Below are 25,074 nucleotides of genomic sequence, written 5' to 3'. Positions count from 1 at the left end.
TCATTCAATTCTAAAACTCCTGTAAAAATTACAAATCGATTCACTAAACCGTTAAAAAGTTATTGAAATTTTAAAAAATTGTAATTTTACACGTCATTTTATGGAGATTCGTTAACCGAACAGATTAAATTTATTTTTATTAACAGAAAAAAAGCTACCAGAAATTTCAAACTTTTATAATAAGTAACTTGAACTCTGGAAAATCACTTTAGCGTAAGGTTATTCAAATTCACTAAATGGTTATCGAGGAAAAATGAAAAATTAGGTGAAAATGTCGTTTTTACTTGATCATATAATGATAATATTTATAATTGTCTGAAATAAATGCAATTTTAAAGTTTTAATTATCATTTAAACATATTAAAAGGTTTTAGGCTCATTATTAATAGAGATTGAAACTAGATATGTTTTTGTTTCGAAGTTGAAATCAAGGCATATTCACTGGCAAAAGTCAGTTAAAATTTTTCCATATTATTCGTTATTTCTCATTTTATTCAAAGACACCAAATACGCAAGACCAAACGAGACCATTACTACCTACTTACGGTCAATTTATGAGTTAAACTATTTGAAGCAATTTTAATATATGCTATTTTTGGGATAAAACATATTAAACATATACATTATAAAACATACCTTGTACCTTGTGCAATTTTTTTCGCTAAAAGTTCAATTTATGCGTTATAGAAAGGGTAAGTTCTCGAGTTTTCAAAACTTTCACAACTATCGGCACTATTTTCTTTAAAAGTCATGACAGGCTCACATGTATGACAGAAACTTTCAGCATTTAAAACAGTTTTTTGTGTCGATAAACAGAAAAATTTGTGCTTAGAAGAATTATTAAAGTAACGCACGCATCAGATTAAATGAGCAAGACCAAAACTTAACACGCAAGACCAAAACTAAAGACCGAATAAGCCAGACCAATTCCAATATCAAAACTGAGACAGTCTTGGTTTTGCTTTACTCATTAACTACCTTCATTCATAAAAATACACTTTTGATCTAACGATTTACTTACAGTCGGATATCGCCTTCTTAAATTGGCCGCGCAGTACCTACTTAGAAAATATCATTTTGAAAAGAGTTTCATTGGCGCGTAAAGTTAAAACCAATGTTCTTAAAATGCCATTTGATTTTTGTTACAGAACTCCAGCCGCACATCAGATGGAGAGTTTATATGGGAGACGGATTTGCAGGGCTACATACTGAGTTCCTTCTTTTATGGTTACGTAATAACGCAAATACCATTCGGTATATTGTCAAAAAAATACGGGGCGCTCTACTTCCTCGGCGTCGGCATGCTGATTAATTCTGTCTTTGGTCTACTGGTCCCGATATCGTCACAATGGGGCGTCTGGTGGCTGATCGTCATCAGGTTCATACAAGGCCTGGGAGAGGTAAGTACCATTCCGAAAAGTCGTACAAAGCGAGAGAGTATTCGTTTTTGTCACTTTGGCTCGCAAACTAAAATTTTTTTTAAATAGATCATAGGCGCTTTTATATAAGTGGTAAACGGTCAGTGTACAGTCCGTTGCGGAAGATCGACATGGTTTCAATATCAAAATATAATCGATATCGAGCTAGCACGAGAAAGTTATATTTCTGATTTGTCACCAAATCTAAAAATTTGTCGCTTCAGTCAGAGATGACAGATTTGACATACCAAACTGCTGGCACTGCACATAGCATATCTCGAAATAAAAATGACGTAGAAAATGCTATAATTTGTCTCTGAAAGATGGTTTTTTTATTGATTTTGTTTCGAATCCACTTGATCAGCGAAAAACGACTGGTGAACAGTCAAGCTCGCACTGCACCTTGCATATCCAGAAAAAGAAATATCATAAAAAATACCGAAGACGCTATAATTTGTCGCTGAAAAATAGTACCTTAGCCAATTTTGTCACGAGCCCAACTTTCAACAGACCGACGATAAGCGGCCGGAGGGACGTCACTCATAGGATATCCTAATATCATCATCATAAGCTTTTAATCTCAATCAACAAAAAACTGTTTCGTTAAAATAAATGGTAATGATATTATGGTATATTCTGCTGCTTGTTTTTCGTTAGTCAGCAGGAGGCTGGGATTGTGACAAAATCGGCTAAGTAAATCGTTAAATCAAATTATGGTCGTCACGGTATTTGTAGTGTGTAGACCTAGCTAGTTTAGCACTCGCGACAAAGTAGGTAAAAGAACTATTCTTCAGAGACAAATTACGACCCTTACAGTATTGCGACGCATGATAAGTGTAGTACCAGCTTGATATGAAGTCAACAACCGGCGGAAACGACAAAATTTTGGTTTTTTGGTAACAAGTCAGCGATTAATAAGCGACAAAGATAGAAACAAGAACTATAACTTTATCGTGCTAAGTTGATATGCGTTTAAATCTATGAAATTTGGTATGATGGTGGCGTCTTTCTAGCGGACTGTACGCTGAGGGCTTTAACAAGTGTTCTATTTCGAGCAGCAACGTCGTCACCTAAAGTCTGATCTATTTTTGAATTGTGAAAATTGACACAATCAAATTCACTCCCAAATAGTTACCCCGATGACGCGATACGCAGCTATACACTGAATGATCGATCGCGTGAGCCAAGACCCAATTACCTGGTTTAAACAAAGCAAAAAAAAAGAAACAGAAGGTAGCGTTTGAAGCGTGTCAATCCCGTGATTTTAAAATGTAATCGAGGCACAATCACAAATTTTACTATTTTTTTTTAGAAAATCACAAAATTGTTACCACCTCGCACCTTGACATTCAAAATAGATGATTTTGGCAGTAATGATCTAGTCTTAAAAATATTAGTAATCAATCAATATGTAATGACTGACCAGCGTTTTTGCATGTACTTTTCAATAACCGGTTAATGACCTCCGTGGAATCGATTTTAAGAGCAAAACAAATGAATTTGGAGTATTAACCTTAGTCAAATTATAAAAATTCTCTTTTTGTTTGATAGGCTACAAAAATTGCTTGTATTGTTATTGCAATTTTTAATTTGTTCACTGCTACCTACCTTTATAATATACAATCGGTAATGATTTTGTGGAAACGTTTTTGTCTTGTTACAGTTACCTGATTTATTACTTATTTTTAGTCAAGGTAAATCTACCGAAGTATTTTGACAGGTTTCAGTGTACTCCTAAAATCGGTTTTTCAGATGATATTACGAAACCTCGTTGGAAAATTGTTTCTTTTTTTTTTTAACAATGTTACATTAATTGACAAAAGTTTTTATTGCTATAAACATAATATTTTGATCATTGACAGCAAATGTTGAGTTTGATTTTGACACAAATAGATAACAACTACCTTTGATACAACTTAAAATGTGACTGTACCTACCAATTTTTATTATTGCCTACGATATTTAATTAACTGGTTGAATCCGTCCTTAATCGAACGGATGAGTATCGTTGTCGATATTGCATAGCACTTACATTTTTTTAAGCGCTGGTTGCAAAGGCCAGACGGTGCATAATATTTATATATTTTAATCTGGCCACCACCGTGACGTAACCTAACTTAATTTGATCATTCCATTATAATTCAACCTAAGCTAACCTAAACCCTTCACTCAAAACAAATAAGGAAGCCCTTTTTCACTATAATTTAACGTAAAAACCCCAAAGTTCATCACAGTTCATACATTTAAATCAAGAGTTCCCCCAAGTCGTAACTTAAGTTGATGATTCCATTATAACACAACCTAACCTAACCTAAACCCTTTACTCAAAACAAATCAGGGAGTCCTTTTTCACTATAAGCTAACGTAAAAAACCAAAGTTCATCTCAGTTCGTACATTTAAATAAAGAGTTCCTCCATATCGTAACCTAATTTAACTTGATGATTCCATTAGAACCCAAACTAACCTAACCTAAATCCTTCACTCAAAACAAATCAAGGAGTCCTTTTTCACTATAACCTAACCAAAAAAAAANCAACTTTGTTTTCATCTTCTCGCATTTTTTCCCATCCAAAAACAAAAAGCGAGTTACCGAACGATACTGCTCTTTTTCCATCTTAGCGAAAATAACGAAACACGAATGGCTGCCAAATCCAAACTAACCTATCAATCAGTCTGAAATTCGTTTTGGCGTGGTTTTATAGACGGCAGCACACGATGACAACACCAATTTCTTTCAGAAACGTCCTATGTCTTCAAACACGGGTACTTATTGAACCGCCCTCGTACTATTATAAGTGACTAAACTCTAAACTTTTCTGGTTAAATGCAAATAATGATACTAAATGCTGGGGTAGTAATATTAATAAATATTAGATAATCTTTCATTCTTTTCTGTCTTCCTTTCGTCCGTCTCATCTCGCCCGAACCACCCACCCATTCCCAAGATTCTATGAAGGAGGTTGAAAAGGGCCTTCCACCCTACCTTCCGGCGTAGTCCGGAGGGACTTCCCGCCCACTAGCATTAGTGGCTGATGAGAATGAACACCCAAGTTTTTTTTATAGTTTTAGGGATATGCAAAGATTAATTCACATGAGAAAAAGTGGAGGTGCGCGCCGAACCAGTCTTAGGACTGACGGCCTTGTGTTGACGAAGATGATGAAAACTTTATACAATTGTTTTGTTTAAAAACATATATTTAATAAAAAAAAACAGGGCACAGATGTAAAAACGTTTTAAATATTGAACTGGTTTCAACATGTGCGCCATTTCTTTTAATATAATTGAAATTCTGATGTACAAACAATCTAAACGTCAAGAAAAGGTTTTCGCGTTTTAAATCAATACCTAGAGAGAACCTTTTGTAATTTAAGATGAATTAGAATTTTGTTATTTTTGTTTCAGGATGGATCGGATCACGCCATGTGGTTACGTTCATGCTTTTCTTGGGGATGGCGAACGCTTACGTGATGCGAACGAACATGTCTGTGGCCATTGTTGCCATGGTAAACCACACGGCCATCGGGGGTGGACACGACAACGAGCCCCTAGATGACGAATGTGATGGTGTTTATGCTAACGAAAATTCGGTAAATATACGCTTTTATTCTTTGACGACAATAAAATAAAAAGTGTCGACTGAAGTTAGTGGTGAAGGGTGTAATAACGGCCAGCGAAAATTGCAACAGAAAAATGTGGCCGTTTAGAGAGGTGACAAATATCATGATCGTTATAATTATGTACTATAATGCATACAAAATTCATTGGAGAAGTTTTAATTAAGTAATTAATTACTAGAATTATTACGAACGGCTCCTTGTTTACAACTATATTTTTAGAGTCAGAGTTTGTGTCCGTTTAAAAATGAAATTTTGCTACTATACTAATGGTCACCTAAAACATAAAATTTTTATGTTCACTGCACATTTACTTCGCGAATTTTTTACAGTGTACGAACGTAAACAATTAATGTTTTATTTTGTTTAATCTAATACATTTGTAACATATTATACATAAATTTTATTTTTCTTNCTAACCTAAACCGTTCACTCAAGACAAATCCTTTTTCACTATAACCTAACGTAAAAAACCAAAGTTCATCTCAGTTCGTACATTTGAATATTTGAATCAAGAGTTCCTCCATATCGTAATCTAATTTAATTGGATGATTCCATTATAACCTAATCCAACCTAACCTAACCTAAACCGTTCACTCAAGACAAATCCTTTTTCACTATAACCTAACGTAAAAAACCAAAGTTCATCTCAGTTCGTACATTTGAATATTTGAATCAAGAGTTCCTCCATATCGTAATCTAATTTAATTGGATGATTCCATTATAACCTAATCCAACCTAACCTAACCTAAACCGTTCACTCAAGACAAATCCTTTTTCACTATAACCTAACGTAAAAAACCAAAGTTCATCTCAGTTCGTACATTTGAATATTTGAATCAAGAGTTCCTCCATATCGTAATCTAATTTAATTGGATGATTCCATTATAACCTAATCCAACCTAACCTAACCTAAACCGTTCACTCAAGACAAATCCTTTTTCACTATAACCTAACGTAAAAAACCAAAGTTCATCTCAGTTCGTACATTTGAATATTTGAATCAAGAGTTCCTCCATATCGTAATCTAATTTAATTGGATGATTCCATTATAACCTAATCCAACCTAACCTAACCTAAACCGTTCACTCAAGACAAATCCTTTTTCACTATAACCTAACGTAAAAAACCAAAGTTCATCTCAGTTCGTACATTTGAATATTTGAATCAAGAGTTCCTCCATATCGTAATCTAATTTAATTGGATGATTCCATTATAACCTAATCCAACCTAACCTAACCTAAACCGTTCACTCAAGACAAATCCTTTTTCACTATAACCTAACGTAAAAAACCAAAGTTCATCTCAGTTCGTACATTTGAATATTTGAATCAAGAGTTCCTCCATATCGTAATCTAATTTAATTGGATGATTCCATTATAACCTAATCCAACCTAACCTAACCTAAACCGTTCACTCAAGACAAATCCTTTTTCACTATAACCTAACGTAAAAAACCAAAGTTCATCTCAGTTCGTACATTTGAATATTTGAATCAAGAGTTCCTCCATATCGTAATCTAATTTAATTGGATGATTCCATTATAACCTAATCCAACCTAACCTAACCTAAACCGTTCACTCAAGACAAATCCTTTTTCACTATAACCTAACGTAAAAAACCAAAGTTCATCTCAGTTCGTACATTTGAATATTTGAATCAAGAGTTCCTCCATATCGTAATCTAATTTAATTGGATGATTCCATTATAACCTAATCCAACCTAACCTAACCTAAACCGTTCACTCAAGACAAATCCTTTTTCACTATAACCTAACGTAAAAAACCAAAGTTCATCTCAGTTCGTACATTTGAATATTTGAATCAAGAGTTCCTCCATATCGTAATCTAATTTAATTGGATGATTCCATTATAACCTAATCCAACCTAACCTAACCTAAACCGTTCACTCAAGACAAATCCTTTTTCACTATAACCTAACGTAAAAAACCAAAGTTCATCTCAGTTCGTACATTTGAATATTTGAATCAAGAGTTCCTCCATATCGTAATCTAATTTAATTGGATGATTCCATTATAACCTAATCCAACCTAACCTAACCTAAACCGTTCACTCAAGACAAATCCTTTTTCACTATAACCTAACGTAAAAAACCAAAGTTCATCTCAGTTCGTACATTTGAATATTTGAATCAAGAGTTCCTCCATATCGTAATCTAATTTAATTGGATGATTCCATTATAACCTAATCCAACCTAACCTAACCTAAACCGTTCACTCAAGACAAATCCTTTTTCACTATAACCTAACGTAAAAAACCAAAGTTCATCTCAGTTCGTACATTTGAATATTTGAATCAAGAGTTCCTCCATATCGTAATCTAATTTAATTGGATGATTCCATTATAACCTAATCCAACCTAACCTAACCTAAACCGTTCACTCAAGACAAATCCTTTTTCACTATAACCTAACGTAAAAAACCAAAGTTCATCTCAGTTCGTACATTTGAATATTTGAATCAAGAGTTCCTCCATATCGTAATCTAATTTAATTGGATGATTCCATTATAACCTAATCCAACCTAACCTAACCTAAACCGTTCACTCAAGACAAATCCTTTTTCACTATAACCTAACGTAAAAAACCAAAGTTCATCTCAGTTCGTACATTTGAATATTTGAATCAAGAGTTCCTCCATATCGTAATCTAATTTAATTGGATGATTCCATTATAACCTAATCCAACCTAACCTAACCTAAACCGTTCACTCAAGACAAATCCTTTTTCACTATAACCTAACGTAAAAAACCAAAGTTCATCTCAGTTCGTACATTTGAATATTTGAATCAAGAGTTCCTCCATATCGTAATCTAATTTAATTGGATGATTCCATTATAACCTAATCCAACCTAACCTAACCTAAACCGTTCACTCAAGACAAATCCTTTTTCACTATAACCTAACGTAAAAAACCAAAGTTCATCTCAGTTCGTACATTTGAATATTTGAATCAAGAGTTCCTCCATATCGTAATCTAATTTAATTGGATGATTCCATTATAACCTAATCCAACCTAACCTAACCTAAACCGTTCACTCAAGACAAATCCTTTTTCACTATAACCTAACGTAAAAAACCAAAGTTCATCTCAGTTCGTACATTTGAATATTTGAATCAAGAGTTCCTCCATATCGTAATCTAATTTAATTGGATGATTCCATTATAACCTAATCCAACCTAACCTAACCTAAACCGTTCACTCAAGACAAATCCTTTTTCACTATAACCTAACGTAAAAAACCAAAGTTCATCTCAGTTCGTACATTTGAATATTTGAATCAAGAGTTCCTCCATATCGTAATCTAATTTAATTGGATGATTCCATTATAACCTAATCCAACCTAACCTAACCTAAACCGTTCACTCAAGACAAATCCTTTTTCACTATAACCTAACGTAAAAAACCAAAGTTCATCTCAGTTCGTACATTTGAATATTTGAATCAAGAGTTCCTCCATATCGTAATCTAATTTAATTGGATGATTCCATTATAACCTAATCCAACCTAACCTAACCTAAACCGTTCACTCAAGACAAATCCTTTTTCACTATAACCTAACGTAAAAAACCAAAGTTCATCTCAGTTCGTACATTTGAATATTTGAATCAAGAGTTCCTCCATATCGTAATCTAATTTAATTGGATGATTCCATTATAACCTAATCCAACCTAACCTAACCTAAACCGTTCACTCAAGACAAATCCTTTTTCACTATAACCTAACGTAAAAAACCAAAGTTCATCTCAGTTCGTACATTTGAATATTTGAATCAAGAGTTCCTCCATATCGTAATCTAATTTAATTGGATGATTCCATTATAACCTAATCCAACCTAACCTAACCTAAACCGTTCACTCAAGACAAATCCTTTTTCACTATAACCTAACGTAAAAAACCAAAGTTCATCTCAGTTCGTACATTTGAATATTTGAATCAAGAGTTCCTCCATATCGTAATCTAATTTAATTGGATGATTCCATTATAACCTAATCCAACCTAACCTAACCTAAACCGTTCACTCAAGACAAATCCTTTTTCACTATAACCTAACGTAAAAAACCAAAGTTCATCTCAGTTCGTACATTTGAATATTTGAATCAAGAGTTCCTCCATATCGTAATCTAATTTAATTGGATGATTCCATTATAACCTAATCCAACCTAACCTAACCTAAACCGTTCACTCAAGACAAATCCTTTTTCACTATAACCTAACGTAAAAAACCAAAGTTCATCTCAGTTCGTACATTTGAATATTTGAATCAAGAGTTCCTCCATATCGTAATCTAATTTAATTGGATGATTCCATTATAACCTAATCCAACCTAACCTAACCTAAACCGTTCACTCAAGACAAATCCTTTTTCACTATAACCTAACGTAAAAAACCAAAGTTCATCTCAGTTCGTACATTTGAATATTTGAATCAAGAGTTCCTCCATATCGTAATCTAATTTAATTGGATGATTCCATTATAACCTAATCCAACCTAACCTAACCTAAACCGTTCACTCAAGACAAATCCTTTTTCACTATAACCTAACGTAAAAAACCAAAGTTCATCTCAGTTCGTACATTTGAATATTTGAATCAAGAGTTCCTCCATATCGTAATCTAATTTAATTGGATGATTCCATTATAACCTAATCCAACCTAACCTAACCTAAACCGTTCACTCAAGACAAATCCTTTTTCACTATAACCTAACGTAAAAAACCAAAGTTCATCTCAGTTCGTACATTTGAATATTTGAATCAAGAGTTCCTCCATATCGTAATCTAATTTAATTGGATGATTCCATTATAACCTAATCCAACCTAACCTAACCTAAACCGTTCACTCAAGACAAATCCTTTTTCACTATAACCTAACGTAAAAAACCAAAGTTCATCTCAGTTCGTACATTTGAATATTTGAATCAAGAGTTCCTCCATATCGTAATCTAATTTAATTGGATGATTCCATTATAACCTAATCCAACCTAACCTAACCTAAACCGTTCACTCAAGACAAATCCTTTTTCACTATAACCTAACGTAAAAAACCAAAGTTCATCTCAGTTCGTACATTTGAATATTTGAATCAAGAGTTCCTCCATATCGTAATCTAATTTAATTGGATGATTCCATTATAACCTAATCCAACCTAACCTAACCTAAACCGTTCACTCAAGACAAATCCTTTTTCACTATAACCTAACGTAAAAAACCAAAGTTCATCTCAGTTCGTACATTTGAATATTTGAATCAAGAGTTCCTCCATATCGTAATCTAATTTAATTGGATGATTCCATTATAACCTAATCCAACCTAACCTAACCTAAACCGTTCACTCAAGACAAATCCTTTTTCACTATAACCTAACGTAAAAAACCAAAGTTCATCTCAGTTCGTACATTTGAATATTTGAATCAAGAGTTCCTCCATATCGTAATCTAATTTAATTGGATGATTCCATTATAACCTAATCCAACCTAACCTAACCTAAACCGTTCACTCAAGACAAATCCTTTTTCACTATAACCTAACGTAAAAAACCAAAGTTCATCTCAGTTCGTACATTTGAATATTTGAATCAAGAGTTCCTCCATATCGTAATCTAATTTAATTGGATGATTCCATTATAACCTAATCCAACCTAACCTAACCTAAACCGTTCACTCAAGACAAATCCTTTTTCACTATAACCTAACGTAAAAAACCAAAGTTCATCTCAGTTCGTACATTTGAATATTTGAATCAAGAGTTCCTCCATATCGTAATCTAATTTAATTGGATGATTCCATTATAACCTAATCCAACCTAACCTAACCTAAACCGTTCACTCAAGACAAATCCTTTTTCACTATAACCTAACGTAAAAAACCAAAGTTCATCTCAGTTCGTACATTTGAATATTTGAATCAAGAGTTCCTCCATATCGTAATCTAATTTAATTGGATGATTCCATTATAACCTAATCCAACCTAACCTAACCTAAACCGTTCACTCAAGACAAATCCTTTTTCACTATAACCTAACGTAAAAAACCAAAGTTCATCTCAGTTCGTACATTTGAATATTTGAATCAAGAGTTCCTCCATATCGTAATCTAATTTAATTGGATGATTCCATTATAACCTAATCCAACCTAACCTAACCTAAACCGTTCACTCAAGACAAATCCTTTTTCACTATAACCTAACGTAAAAAACCAAAGTTCATCTCAGTTCGTACATTTGAATATTTGAATCAAGAGTTCCTCCATATCGTAATCTAATTTAATTGGATGATTCCATTATAACCTAATCCAACCTAACCTAACCTAAACCGTTCACTCAAGACAAATCCTTTTTCACTATAACCTAACGTAAAAAACCAAAGTTCATCTCAGTTCGTACATTTGAATATTTGAATCAAGAGTTCCTCCATATCGTAATCTAATTTAATTGGATGATTCCATTATAACCTAATCCAACCTAACCTAACCTAAACCGTTCACTCAAGACAAATCCTTTTTCACTATAACCTAACGTAAAAAACCAAAGTTCATCTCAGTTTGTACATTTGAATATTTGAATCAAGAGTTCCTCCATATCGTAATCTAATTTAATTGGATGATTCCATTATAACCTAACCCAACCTAACCTAACCTTAACCGTTCACTCAAGACAAATCAGAGAGTCCTTTTTCACTATAACCTAACGTAAAAAGCCCAAAGTTCAGCACAGTTCATACATTTGAAACAAGAGTTCCTCCATATCGTAACCTAATTTCACTTAATGATTCCGTCAGCGATCTTTTAGCCACATTCACTACAACATCCTATCTAGGACTCTACAACATCTAAATATTGATACGCAAATACGCAAAACACGAAATATTGGCTCGTTTTTTAAACTGAAAAGCTGTTGCTTCTCGAAAGATCACTTTACGCCCTAGTAATCCGCTTTTATAATAAGTAATGCATCTATGTAAATTTGTAAACATAATGATTTTATGTTGTCACATTTTATATGATTTTTCACACTTGTTTGATTAGCGGCTTAATACAAAAATGTATAGCTCTCGCTGTTGTACCTCTTCCGTGTATTCAAAGATACTTTCTGGTTAGGGCCCTATTGTCCCATGCACGCATGCAATGCTGGCTAAATGGATTCCTCCTAACGAGCGAAGTCGCATGGGCGCATTCGTATACGCAGGTACTACTCTACTTCTACTTACTACACTACTTATAGTGCCGTTTGTTATGTAACTTATTCGGTTCTGGAGAGGTATGTACAATAATTTTTGCACTGACTGATCGTGAACGCTGCTGAAAGAGTGTGAATAATGCCGAAAGATTTCCAAAAAAAAAATGCATAAGAAACTGCGAGTGAGGTTCGAGTGACTCCAAATATTGCCAGGTGATTTCCAGTCGGTAAATAATTTTCCCAACATAAATTTGTTACCGGACGGGAGGTTTATCCATGTTGTAGGCGGGGAAAAGTTAAGCATCCCTATATACTTGAAACTTCGAAAAAGTGTGTATTAACGCAAGAAAGTAAGGTTAAAAACGAATTATTTCATTTTCCCCTAATGGGATATGGATATCTCAACCTTTACGAAGAGATTGAACCTTTCTGTAACTGAAAATGTTTGGCCAAAAACAAATTTATGTCTGTGGAAATAAACATTTACGCCCACAAAAATCAGTTCGATTCCAAATTTAAAAACCTTCATTTCAATATGATAAAATCATTAAAAAAGTCATTTTTACAATAAACAATCAATATACAAGAAATGGCAATTTTTGACGATTTTTTTGCAATAACTAATTTACGAAATTAATCGTACCGCAGCATCTCAATGACTACTATTTTTATTGGAAACATTTCTTTCTAAAAAGTATACCTTGCCTTCTAGATCGAAAATCTTGGTTTTTGCCAACTTTGGGCCTCCCCCATTTGTTAACGCATACTTTTTCGAAGTTCAAAAATATACACGAATGCTCTTGACTTTGCCTACAATATAGAACAACTCCCGTCCAGTAACAAATTTATGTCTAAAAAATTCTCTACCGACTGGACTGAGTTTTGTTCTAAGTACAGCTTTCAAATTTGACGAAATTGTGAATACAAACAAACAAACATTTCCATTCGTAAGCTTTATGATCCTATAGATTTAACTCCAGACGTTTCGCCGGCTGCATCTTCAGTAGTTAGCAATTTGATATTACCTGTAGTCTGGAAATAAATCCACTGGATCACCGTTTTCGTTCTTTTAAAATTTGGATCAAATCTTATTTAATCTTGGAGTGACAGGCAAATAATTGCATAAAGTAGGACAATATTAGTTTCCATGAAAAAACGTATATGGCATTCTTTTTTAAAATACTGAGAAGTCAATAGCATAATAGAAATCTGTGCAACTTTATGTATATACATTTTTATTTAATCGACAAAATCTGATTTCAGTTTTGCCTACTAGTTTATTCAAACACTGATATGATGAACCAATTTGGGCTAGTCCAAGCTTGCTTGTCTTGAATTTGTTATTGATCAAACTCGATTTGAAAATTAAACTAGTTTTGCCTATTTATTTGTTTGTAAATAGAAAATATTTATATAACAATTTAGTACTCCAATTTGTTTGAGATCTAATCCATCTTTTTAAATAAAATAAACGTCAAGCAGGTATACGTATATTTTTATATAAATTTAAAAGCAATAAATTATTAGATAGCACAACTGTACTCTAATAAAATTATCAAATTTACACGTTTATCTTATAATTGGCGAATCTGTTTTTAAGGAAACAGTTAGTTAGCGTAATTTAGTTATTTATCGGAGTGCTAATTTACTCTTACAGTTTAATACGTATGACCTATTGTTCCTATTCATTTTTAACAAAGCCAATATTTGTGTCGTTATAATCATATACTCCTTAATTGAATTTATTAAACTGTCGTATTTATTCAAAAATGAAGGTAATCTTCGCGGTAACATATCTTTTCTCAAATCAGATTTAATACGTAAGTAATTTAAAAAATTTGGCACATAATCGTTGCTACAGTATTTATAAATTGTTGAGGTAAACCAAAACTGACAGTTAATGGTGACTCCCTCAAGCATCATTTGTTGACGTTTGTAATATATCAATATATCTGTAATTCTGATGTAATCATGTATGTATAAAAATTTATGCATACTTATACAATGCTTCCGTAAAAAATCGGTTTAAATACACTACTGTTTTACGATTAGTATAATACAATACATGCAAAATATATTCAGTTCAAAATAACACTGTTTATGTATACATCTACAATACGGTTTCATTATAAAATAACGTGGTACATACTGAATAACGCAGTTCGTAGTTATTGCAGGCTCAATACATGTACGCATCCGCTATATAACGCGATATAGTCTTAATGTAACGCAAATACAGTAGATAATATATAAAATAAGATGGTTCATAGACAATGTAACTTCTGTAGGTATTGCAGATTTAGTATATATAAATACAACGTAATCTCAATATAACGCGGTTCATAATCTAACGAGGCCCGCATACAACGCAGTCCCAGTATAACGCAGTACATACAACTCATCCTCAATATAACGCAGTTTACATATACACAAAGCAGTCTCAATATAACGCGGTTCATATTGTAATGAAGTCCGTAAACAACGCAGTTCTGGTATAACGCAGTACACATAAAAGATTTATTTCAATATAAGATGATTCACAGATAATTCAGATTATATATAACGCAGTTCGTACTTATTGAATACTCAATATATATACACCTCATCCTCAATATAACGCAGTTTACATATACACAACGCAGTTTCAATGTAACGCGGTTCGTAAAACGGTATAACGCAGTACACATAAAAGGTTAATTTCAATAGAAGATGGTTTATAGATAATTCAGCTTCTGTATAACGCAGTTCGTACTTACTGTAGGTTCAGTATATATATATATATAACTCATCCTGAATATAACGCAGTATACATATACACAACGCAGTCTCAATATAACGCGGTTCATATTCTAACGAGGTCCGTAAACAACGCAGTACACATAAAAGATTTATTTCAATATAAGATGATTTGCAGACAATGCAGCTTCTGTATAACGCAGTTCGTACTTATTGCAGCTTTAATATATACAACTCATCTTCAATATAACGCAGTATACATATACCACGGTTCATAATATAACGAGGCTCACGAACAACGCAGTCCTAATCTAACGTAATACATATCAAAGAGTTTTATTTCATTATAAAATGGTTTATAGACAATGCATGTTACGTATACTTATATCATATTTTATGTTCAATACATTTATAACGCATTCTCAATATAACGCGGTTCATAATCTAGCGAAGAACGTACATAAAGCAGTACATATACAATAAAATTAGTTCTATTTCAATATAAGATGGTTCATAGACGATGTAGTTTCTACGTAACGCAGTTCATACTTATTGCAGGTTCAATAGATATACAACGCATCCTCAATTTAACGCATTATAGATATGTACATACACACAAGAATCTCAATATAATGTGCTTCATAATATAACGAGACCCGTGAACAACGCAGTCCCATATAACGCAGTACATAATATATAAAAGACAGTTTTATTTAAATATAAAATGCTGCATAGATGCAACAATAAAAAACTCAGTTTTAATGCAGACATAACGCGGTGCATATTTATTTTGGTTATCAGCGTCCGAATTAACAAGTTTCCATAACATATATTTCTGAAGCTTAATATCAATGAGTTACGCAAGTACGTGAACGTATATGACCTGCCGTAATAGACATTTTTACAAAATTAAGTTGTATTTAGGAGACACTATTCCCATTACTTCCCTAGACAAAGATTTTCAGTCTTTCTTCAGTCTCTCAGAGTCTTTCAGCGTCTCTGAGAGCGTCTCTCACAGTGTCTCAGTTATTGCCTAGGTGTTTTTATGGATCTCTCACAGTCCCTGTATGAGAGACTCGAACGATAAAATTGTTAATTCAAAGATTCGAGTCTCTCACAGAGGGACTGAATGAATAAAACTGAAAAATTGAGAGACTTGAGTCTCTCTTAGAAAGCTGGGATCTCTGAAATATGTTGACCATAGAAACATTTAACCATGTCTATTGAGACACCACTTATTCAGAGATTCGAGTCTCTCGTTCAGAGATTCGAGTCTCTCGTTCAGAGATTCGAGTCTCTCGTTCAGAGATTCGAGTCTCTCGTTCAGAGACGCTAAACAGTTTTTTTGACAGTCTCTCTCAGCGACACCAGAGAAACTCGATGAGAGGCGGAGATTCGAGTCTGTTTTCAGAGACTCCGAAAGACCGAACATTTTTATCTCGGGTTTTTGTATGTGCAGAGAGATTTCAGTTTACAGGGTTGAACGACAGTCATTTTAGTATGCATGAACAAATATTGTGAAGATTAAGGAATTTGTACTACCCACTGAAATTTTCCGTTTTAAAATTGTTTGCATGCTTTCCATTTATGTATCTTCTATCTATGTAGTGATGTAGTGAAAACATTTTCTCGGGGTACCTCTCCAATTTTCAACCACAAATGTGAAATATTAACAACAATTATGTTGGTAGACTAAGTAAGAAATGTAAATGGAAGTATACTAGAAAATTTGTGATAACGAAAAACATGACAATTTTGAATGACACACAATTTTTACTGGGGGTGTGCGAATTTATAATTTCGAGACTTCGAATAATGCGAATCTTATAAAAAAAAATTCACAGATCCCTAATGTTTATTAACTACTAGAACATAAAAAAATCAATTAAGTCTATTACATTATAATTACAGTAAGCACGGTTAAAACTACTCTTTATTGATAACAGTCGAATCATGAAGATCTTTTATCAATTATAGGAGCACAATTTGGAACTGTTATTTCGATGCCCCTAAGCGGTTTATTATCAGCATCCACCGCAGGATGGCCGTCAATTTTTTACGTTTTCGGTGCAATTGGTACCGTATGGTCAATAGCTTTTCTAATTTTCGTTCACGAGGACCCTGCATCACACCCCAGGATTGACCCGGAGGAGAAAAAATACATTGAAAAAGTTATTTGGGGCTCCAGTAATACTTATGTAAGTATTAGAAACTGTATTGTTATATACCTAATTTAATTCAAACCACATTATCATACAATGTAGAAATCTTCCCGAAGTGAGTTTGTTTTAATATGAAATATTCTCAATTTTTACCCACTACACATTACCTCAAATTAATGAGGAAAAATTGTTGCTGTTGTCACACCCCCGCCGGGAATCGAACCCGGACTCTTTGGCTTTACGCGCCAATGCTTTGACCACTAAGCTACGAGAGATGACAACAGCAACAACGACAAACCGTACTTATTAGGTCACAGATTTCTACATTGTATGTATATTTATATTCAGTATATAGTTACATTAGTTCGACAGATCTGTGACCTAATAAGTACGGTTTGTCGTTGTTGCTGTTGTCATCTCTCGTAGCTTAGTGGTCAAAGCATTGGCGCGTAAAGCCAAAGAGCCCGGGTTCGATTCCCGGCGGGGGTGCGACAACAGCAACAATTTTTCCTCATTAATTTGAGGTAATGTGTAGTGGGTAAAAATTGAGCACATTATCTTATCATAGTCTCTGCTCAAGTAATAAAACTGCTAAGAAGCTATCACCCTTGTGGCTGTGGAACTACAATATTCAAATGAAGCAGTACAATTTCAGTATTGTATTTTACTAAAGCGATAAATCTTATTTTTTCAAAATTATTTAAAAAACTGTTACAGGATAGAGTATATACAAATTGTTTATAAAATTTCAATTTCAAATACAATTTATTTTTTTACTTTTTATTTTTTATATTTAAAGTATACTGAATTTATTTTTCATTTGTTTCATTAGACTCCACCAGTTCCATGGAAGTCTATTGTTACATCTCTTCCATTCTGGGCCATACTTATTGCGCACATGGGTCATAATTATGGATATGAAACATTAATGACCGAACTTCCAACATACATGAAACAAGTTCTACATTTCAACATTAAAGATGTAAGTACTTAATCCATTCAATTTTTTTACTAATCGTAATATTATTGTGTTATTTAGTAGTGAATTATCCAAAAATTATGTTAATGTAACATCTAATCGTAAGTTCCATCTTTTTATTAAGTTTCAATCGTCAGCTAGTTCACACTATCCTATCATCTACTTTATTACCATATTGACACATTAGTATACATATACTTCAGACAATAAATTTTATTTAAGATGCTTTACTATTTTGTTCTGCTTTCATATTGAGTTATTTTATTTTACATGTTAAAATTAAGTTTATAAGCTCCAATCTTTCTATTTTATTTTCAGAATGGATTTTTGTCTGCGTTACCTTACTTGGCCATGTGGTTCTTTTCTATGGGCATAAGCCACGTAGCAGATTGGATGCTTACTAAAAAGTATTTCACACACACGTCAGTTAGAAAAATTATCAATGGAATTGGTAAGTACCTGTTAATATAATATTATGTATCAGAAAAAAAAAGAATGTAGTTAATGCTTCTTTTTGCATCAAATTCAAAAAACAATTACGAAACAATACATCCATGAAAATAGGGGTTAGTTTATGGTTAATTTAGGTAGCCTAAATTACAAATTTTCTCTTATTTATTTGTAACTAAATTAAATTACGAAAAAAGATATAGCTCTGACCGAGCATAGAGACCGATTCAAAACATTTGTATGCATACGAGAGAACATACTAATATGTTATATCTAACAACACTTACATTAACAAAAACAGTTTGTTTGTATTTCTATTTTAAAATTTTAAAAATGATAAAACGGAAAATTAATAAATTAAGCTACAACATATTTTAATAAATATGCCAAAGCGCTTTTCTTTTTAGTATTTAGAAATTTTTAAATTTGTTCAGATAACCCAATGCATCTAACAGATTTCAGTTACATTTGGACACTCACGAAATGCACTAGCGTTATGATTTTTTTAATAAGCGCGAAATTGTTCTTCCAGGTCAATATGGCCCCGCAGTGGCACTCTTTGCTGCCGCCTTTACAGGCTGTGATAGATGGTTGACAGTCGCTTTGTTAACGGTTGGAGTGGGTCTCAATGGTGGAATTTATTCAGGTTTCAAAGTCAATCATTTGGACATCTCCCCGCGATTCGCCGGTATTCTGATGTCTTTTACGAATTGCTTGGCTAATTTGGCCGGTTTGTTAGCTCCCATATATGCAGGAAATATTATCAAGGGGCAGGTAAGTTATACTCTTGTTGTAATTAATTAACACTATCAGCATCATAAGTCCTAAGACTGGTTGGACACGCACCTCTACTCTTTCCTATCCTGAGCTAATTTTCGCATTTCCCTAAAACTAGAACAACCCATATCCTCAACTATTTGCGAACAGTAATCTAATCTAGGTCTACCTCTATATCCCTCCTAACTTCCGTTTTTGCCTCTAATATGTCTCTGACTTTCATGTCTGAGAAGCGTCCTACCAACCTACCTCGCCTATTTCTTATTAACATCCATAGAATCCTCTGTTCTCCTATTCTCTCTAATACCTCATTATTTCTAACTTTCTCTATCCACGGTATCCTCATCATCCGCCTGTAACACCACATTTCGAACGCTTTTAACGTTATTATACACCTTTGACAATCTTTTTGGAAATTATAAATTAACGCGAGTATAGAAGTGACTTCTTTTTATTGAAGGCGACTCGACCCTGCGCTATCCTCTACTTTATATTCCTATTGCTTCTTCCGTCCTGACTTATCTGACTTCCTAGATACCGGTCTTTCCCTACTTTTTCTTCCATTGCATACCATAATTTTTGTTTTACTGTTATTTATTTTCATATAGTAATTAACACTAGTTTGGAAAAAAAAAAAATAATTTGTACTGAATATGAAAAGGAAACGTTTTCGAATGTTTCCTAACACAGAAACGAGAAAGAACGCAATAAATGTAGACCTAATAACCAAGAAATTTGTTAGTAATTTAATATAATGTTGAGGAAAGTATTATTTGCATCATAAAAAATGTAGTTTTCTTTGAAAAAAATTTTTCACTTTGAAATCATACTGGAAAAGTATCAAAGCATCTAAAATTAAATGTAATTTTATAAGAAAACAATATACAGTAAAAATAATTATCGTTGTTCTGAACAACTGAATTGTTAACGCTAAAGAATTTATTTCATACTGTTTCTCAAGAAAACAATGCGCATGCTACTATCTTATGTAGTATATTAACAAAGGTTTAGTAACTAATATATTAGAAATATTAGGCAGAATAGACGGCCTTAACTTTGAGTCCATAGTATGTAATACAAAAGGAAGAAAAGCATAAACCCACCCCATTTTGTATAAGAAAAAAGTTTTACACTGCGTAAAGCTCAAAATATCATAATACGCAAATTTGTATGTGTTTTGATTAGAATTAATGAACATACAAAAACTAAACATATCTAAATAATGCAAAAATAAATATCAATGTCAAAAGTAAAAATAAAATAACAATTTTCGCCATCATTATAGGGTCAGATCTCTCACATTCTTAACTGAATGTAAGTTAACCTTGAACGACAAAGTTGTACTTCTAAAGTGCATTATAATTTGTGGCTAATTTGTTAATAAATAATGCTACTGGAAAATAGACAAAATACTAAGTTGATATCAAGCTGACACAACACATAGCTATGTATACTGTCACCTTGGCGTCTTTCCAGCCGTTTTTCACTGGATAACTGGAGTATAGACTAGCGACAAAATGGGTAATTCTTTTTAGCGACTTTTACACCATTTTTTCCTAGATACGCTATGTGTTATTGTGCTAGAATTTCGTCTATTTTCAAGTAACCGGCTAAAGCCACAAATTTCTGGATTTTGTAACAAATTGGTGGCAAATTACACTGCACTTAGAAATGAGAAGTACTCTAGTTCTTTCTTTGTCCCTCCTAACTCTCTGTCTTTGATTCAGAAAGTGTCCTATCATCCTGTATCTCCATTTTTTTTATTGATCTCTCTTTTTAATACTTCATCATTTTCACCTTCTTTCTATTCATGGTCGAATACCATCATTAGCATCCATACAGAGCCGTGCTCCAAACACAACTTTTAACAATCTTTTTATAAATTTAAAACAATGTGATTATTTTGGGATTTTTTGATACTTTACTGGTTTAAAAAATAGGCGAGATAGGTTGGTAAGACACCTTCTCAGGCATGAAGGTCTAGTCAGAGACATATTAGAGGCAGAAACAGGAGTTAAGAAGGGTAGAAGTAGTCCTAGATTAGATTACTGTTCGCAAATAGTTAAGTATGTGGGTTGTTCTAGTTTTAGGGAAATGAGAAGTTTAGCTCAGGATAGGAAAGAGTGGAGGTACGTGTCCAACCAGTCTTAGGACTGACGACCTCATGATGATGATGATGATGACTGGTTTTAGAATCTTGCATTGATTTTTCCTTTGTTTTTTTGCAGCCTACTCAAGCCAAATGGCGTATAGTTTTTATAACAGCTGCGGCTGTTTACGCCGGATGCTGTACATTCTACAGTATATTTGCATCTGGTCAGAGGCAGCCTTGGGATGACCCAGCAACCGATGACCCGAAAAAATCAAAAAGAGACCCAGAATCGGCTGTTACCAGTGCCTAATGACTCAAGTGATATTAGATGATCGTATTTTACCTTAATAAGTCGTAATTTATTTGTGTAAATGTAGCTTTATCAGCAAAAGTACGGACGTAACATTAACTAGATTATAAGTGCCTTATTTTTCCTTCATTTTTTATAAATCAAGATATGTATACATTTTTTAGAACACGATAATATACAGTATGCGGATGACATATGTAGGAACATTTTGTATCTGGCGATACAAATTTTTAACTTTTTGATGACATGTTACTTGGTTGTGTGAAAAAAAATAATAATATATCAAAATAAATCAACTTTTATGAGTACTTTTTTGTAGTTGCGCACTATTTTGTAGTTATCGTATCTATTTTTTTACAAATGTAAGTTTCTGAAAGCCGAGAATAGGTTGTGTGTGGTTACTAAATTGAAATTTGTACAGGTTGTGCTGATAATTATTTTGTTTTTATAATAGTAAATTATGGCAACTGTTTAAATATACAAATTTCAGTCATTTTATATCGTTTTTTATTTGAAGCTGCTGCTGGTTTAGAAAAATAGTGATGATAAAACACAAAATTACAAATTAACAATCCGTTTATGGGTATAGAATTAAATAAGCCGTAATCAGTTGGTTACACGTAAGCATTTCAAAGAAATTAATAATTTAAAATTGGGAAATTTTTCACTATAAAACCTATAGAACATAATATATTGAGGAAAATTATTAGTTTTCTTGAAAAAAGAAATTTTAAACATTAAAAGAAGCCTTAGACTAGGCAGCTGCACCCCACAGTCCCTCCCCCCCTATCTAGGTAATAATTTTTGTAAGGGACAGTTCTTAAAACACGTTCGCAAATAAGGGGAGGGGAGTACTGCTTCGTGTGACGAGATATGACAAGGGGAGGGGTCTAAGGAAATATGGCGTTTTTGCAATTTGTTATTAACTTAACAACATACTTTGTTGAAGCTCACCTCTAGTAGAGGAGAATTAACGAATTTTGTAAGAAATTGTTTGTAGCAGGATAGGCAAGCTTTTGTGACGTAATATTTGTTAGGGGGTCGCTGAAAGTGGGACTTTTTTGGACAACCCCTAATTTTGAGTAAACAAAAAAAGGTCCTAATTGTAATTTTTAGTGTGCAACATTGTTTAGATTTGAACCATTTACAACTATTATATAACCATTCCTCTCATTCATTATTGTCGAGGTATAAAGGCGCCTCTAGGTGTGTTTATTGATATTGAAAATGTTCAATGTTAAAACAGCCTTCAATCTTCTTCCCTTCTTCGACACAAAAAAAATTAAAACCCCCTTCTTAACTGTGCTTACTTAATATCAGTTAGGTAGGTATATTGATTCTTTTAGAAACCCATTTTCTACTAAATAACTGATTAGTTTATGTTCATTCGGTGTCTACTATCGGACTGGCTAATATACAAACTATCCAAATATTTTTTTAATTGTACAACATTTATACCTACATGTATGTATGCATATTCCTAAGTATAATAGTAGATCTATAAATTTTACGATTACAATATTTTGTAGATAGAATATGTAATCGTAAAAAAGAGTAAATTAAATCGGTCATTGTAAGGTATGTGTGTATTGAGCAGTTTATATACCTAATTATAGATTACATATTAACAACACCGAAAAATCGTCAATATAATCCTTAAACTACATGTTTTATGTAATACTCTTCGGCATATAAAAACGACAAAAACAAATCGAAATTGTAGCAAATCATGAACAAAACAGCAACAGAAACTTTACCTTTCACAAGATGGCGTCTTCCCAGGAGTTGTTGCTTTCAGGCACACGCTTCAGTACAATGTTCGCAAATTGTATTTGACAGTCAAGAAATGCTATAAACAATACGCAATTCGAATAATAAATTAACCCTAAAGTCTCACTATACATAAACACTATATTATTGTAACCGCAACGCGTGCATTTCTTGACCGACCGGCATCTCGTCTCATACTCAACGCATGCTGCATGATTTCGCTCCTAACGTGTTCGAAATGCTGATCTCTGATTGGTGGAAATGCTCTACTCTGCCTCGGACAACGTTTTTTGTGTGTATACCATAGATAATAGATATTATACACCTATAGATATAATAAAGAGTTTTAAATATAATAAAATAAAAATATCTATAATTTAATTAGTTCTCGCTAAATAGACGTTTCTTTACTGATTAAATATAATGAAGTAAATTTACCGAAGATAACTTACGATTAATAATAAATGTTGCAGCTAAATTAGATATTTTAACTTACAATTAGGTAGAGAGAGGATTATAAGCAATAAAAAAGTACTTTACGTTTATTGTTAATTTTGTTTGTAGTTATTAGGTACGTACATAAACGTTAACACTTCAAATCAGTCAGTAACTTTTTACTTTATTTACATAAAGTTCTGCTTATTTTGTTGTTAATTTCCAATACTTCTCGCTCCTCGCACGAATAAAATAAAACTAAAAACCTTGAATTACTTTTATTAATTAATAATTGTAGATAGGTTTATACATACAAATGCAAATTAGAAAAGTTGCAATCGTTGGTTCTTCCAATGATGAATTAATTTTCTTAAAAGTAGCTCAATGTGTTTTGAGACTAATGAATCTTTGTTTGTATCTTATAATATCCACCTGGAATTTTCAGGAATTCAATACAAATTAATGTCTCACTAAAACGAAATCCATTATAATAACCATATTAAATTTCGTGATTGCTACTTATCAATCAGGAACGTACTCAGCTTTTTTTTGCACAGGCAAGAATGGATTACACCACTGTAGATTTTAAGCTCCACACAGATAAACCCTTAAAAATGACAATGTAAAACCTAAAACTACAGATATACCTATAATCCCCCCATAACTCAAAACGCCTTGAGTTCCATGATGATATCAGTAATACTTTAGACCCTATGTTTATTTCCTTCCCAGGATGTGAGATTTTCTAAGATAACTAATGTAGCAATCATGTTCATCCAGAGAAGAATCGCAAAACCTTTCGATTTATATAGACAAAGTAATAAATTTGTTTACTATCATCAGGAAATCCTTAAATCCTTTATACTCCATCCTAGGGAAATCTTCTACAATATACTACACAGTTTGGATTTCACCGCATTTGCAGATCGGAGTCAATGTCTTGTACCATTTATGGACTAGGAAATAGACACATCTACCATGCTGGGTCCATATTCTGTTGAGAGTTGTTTAGGTGTTAAATGGTAAGTCAAAACCCGGATAATAAATAGGATTTGGTTGCTTCCTTTTGTGGTCCAATCATTATGCCAAGCATTAGTCATGCTGAATTCTTCATCTGTACAGTTATTCCTGGTTTGA

At 33.0% G+C, this 25,074-nt stretch overlaps 1 protein-coding gene across 1 annotated transcript in view; it reads left to right on the top strand.

Moving 5' to 3' along the window:
• The window catches only part of LOC108734085 (putative inorganic phosphate cotransporter), a gene marked incomplete in the record, with an annotated part of 39,141 nt that extends 16,914 nt beyond the window's left edge, over positions 1–22,227 (top strand). Inside the window, 7 exon segments of the mRNA XM_018465485.2 lie at positions 1,149–1,400; positions 12,148–12,235; positions 16,940–17,160; positions 17,957–18,106; positions 18,422–18,554; positions 19,086–19,327; positions 21,559–22,227. Coding sequence (XP_018320987.1) covers positions 1,149–1,400; positions 12,148–12,235; positions 16,940–17,160; positions 17,957–18,106; positions 18,422–18,554; positions 19,086–19,327; positions 21,559–21,732 — 1,260 coding nt within the window.
• Positions 22,228–25,074: the final 2,847 nt, after the last annotated feature.

This window comes from Agrilus planipennis, unplaced genomic scaffold (genome assembly GCF_000699045.2).
Source record: "Agrilus planipennis isolate EAB-ADULT unplaced genomic scaffold, Apla_2.0 scaffold10, whole genome shotgun sequence".
NCBI lineage: Eukaryota > Metazoa > Arthropoda > Insecta > Coleoptera > Buprestidae > Agrilus > Agrilus planipennis.
Note: the sequence above shows the minus strand (reverse complement) of the source record. Positions and strands in the feature narration are given on the sequence as shown.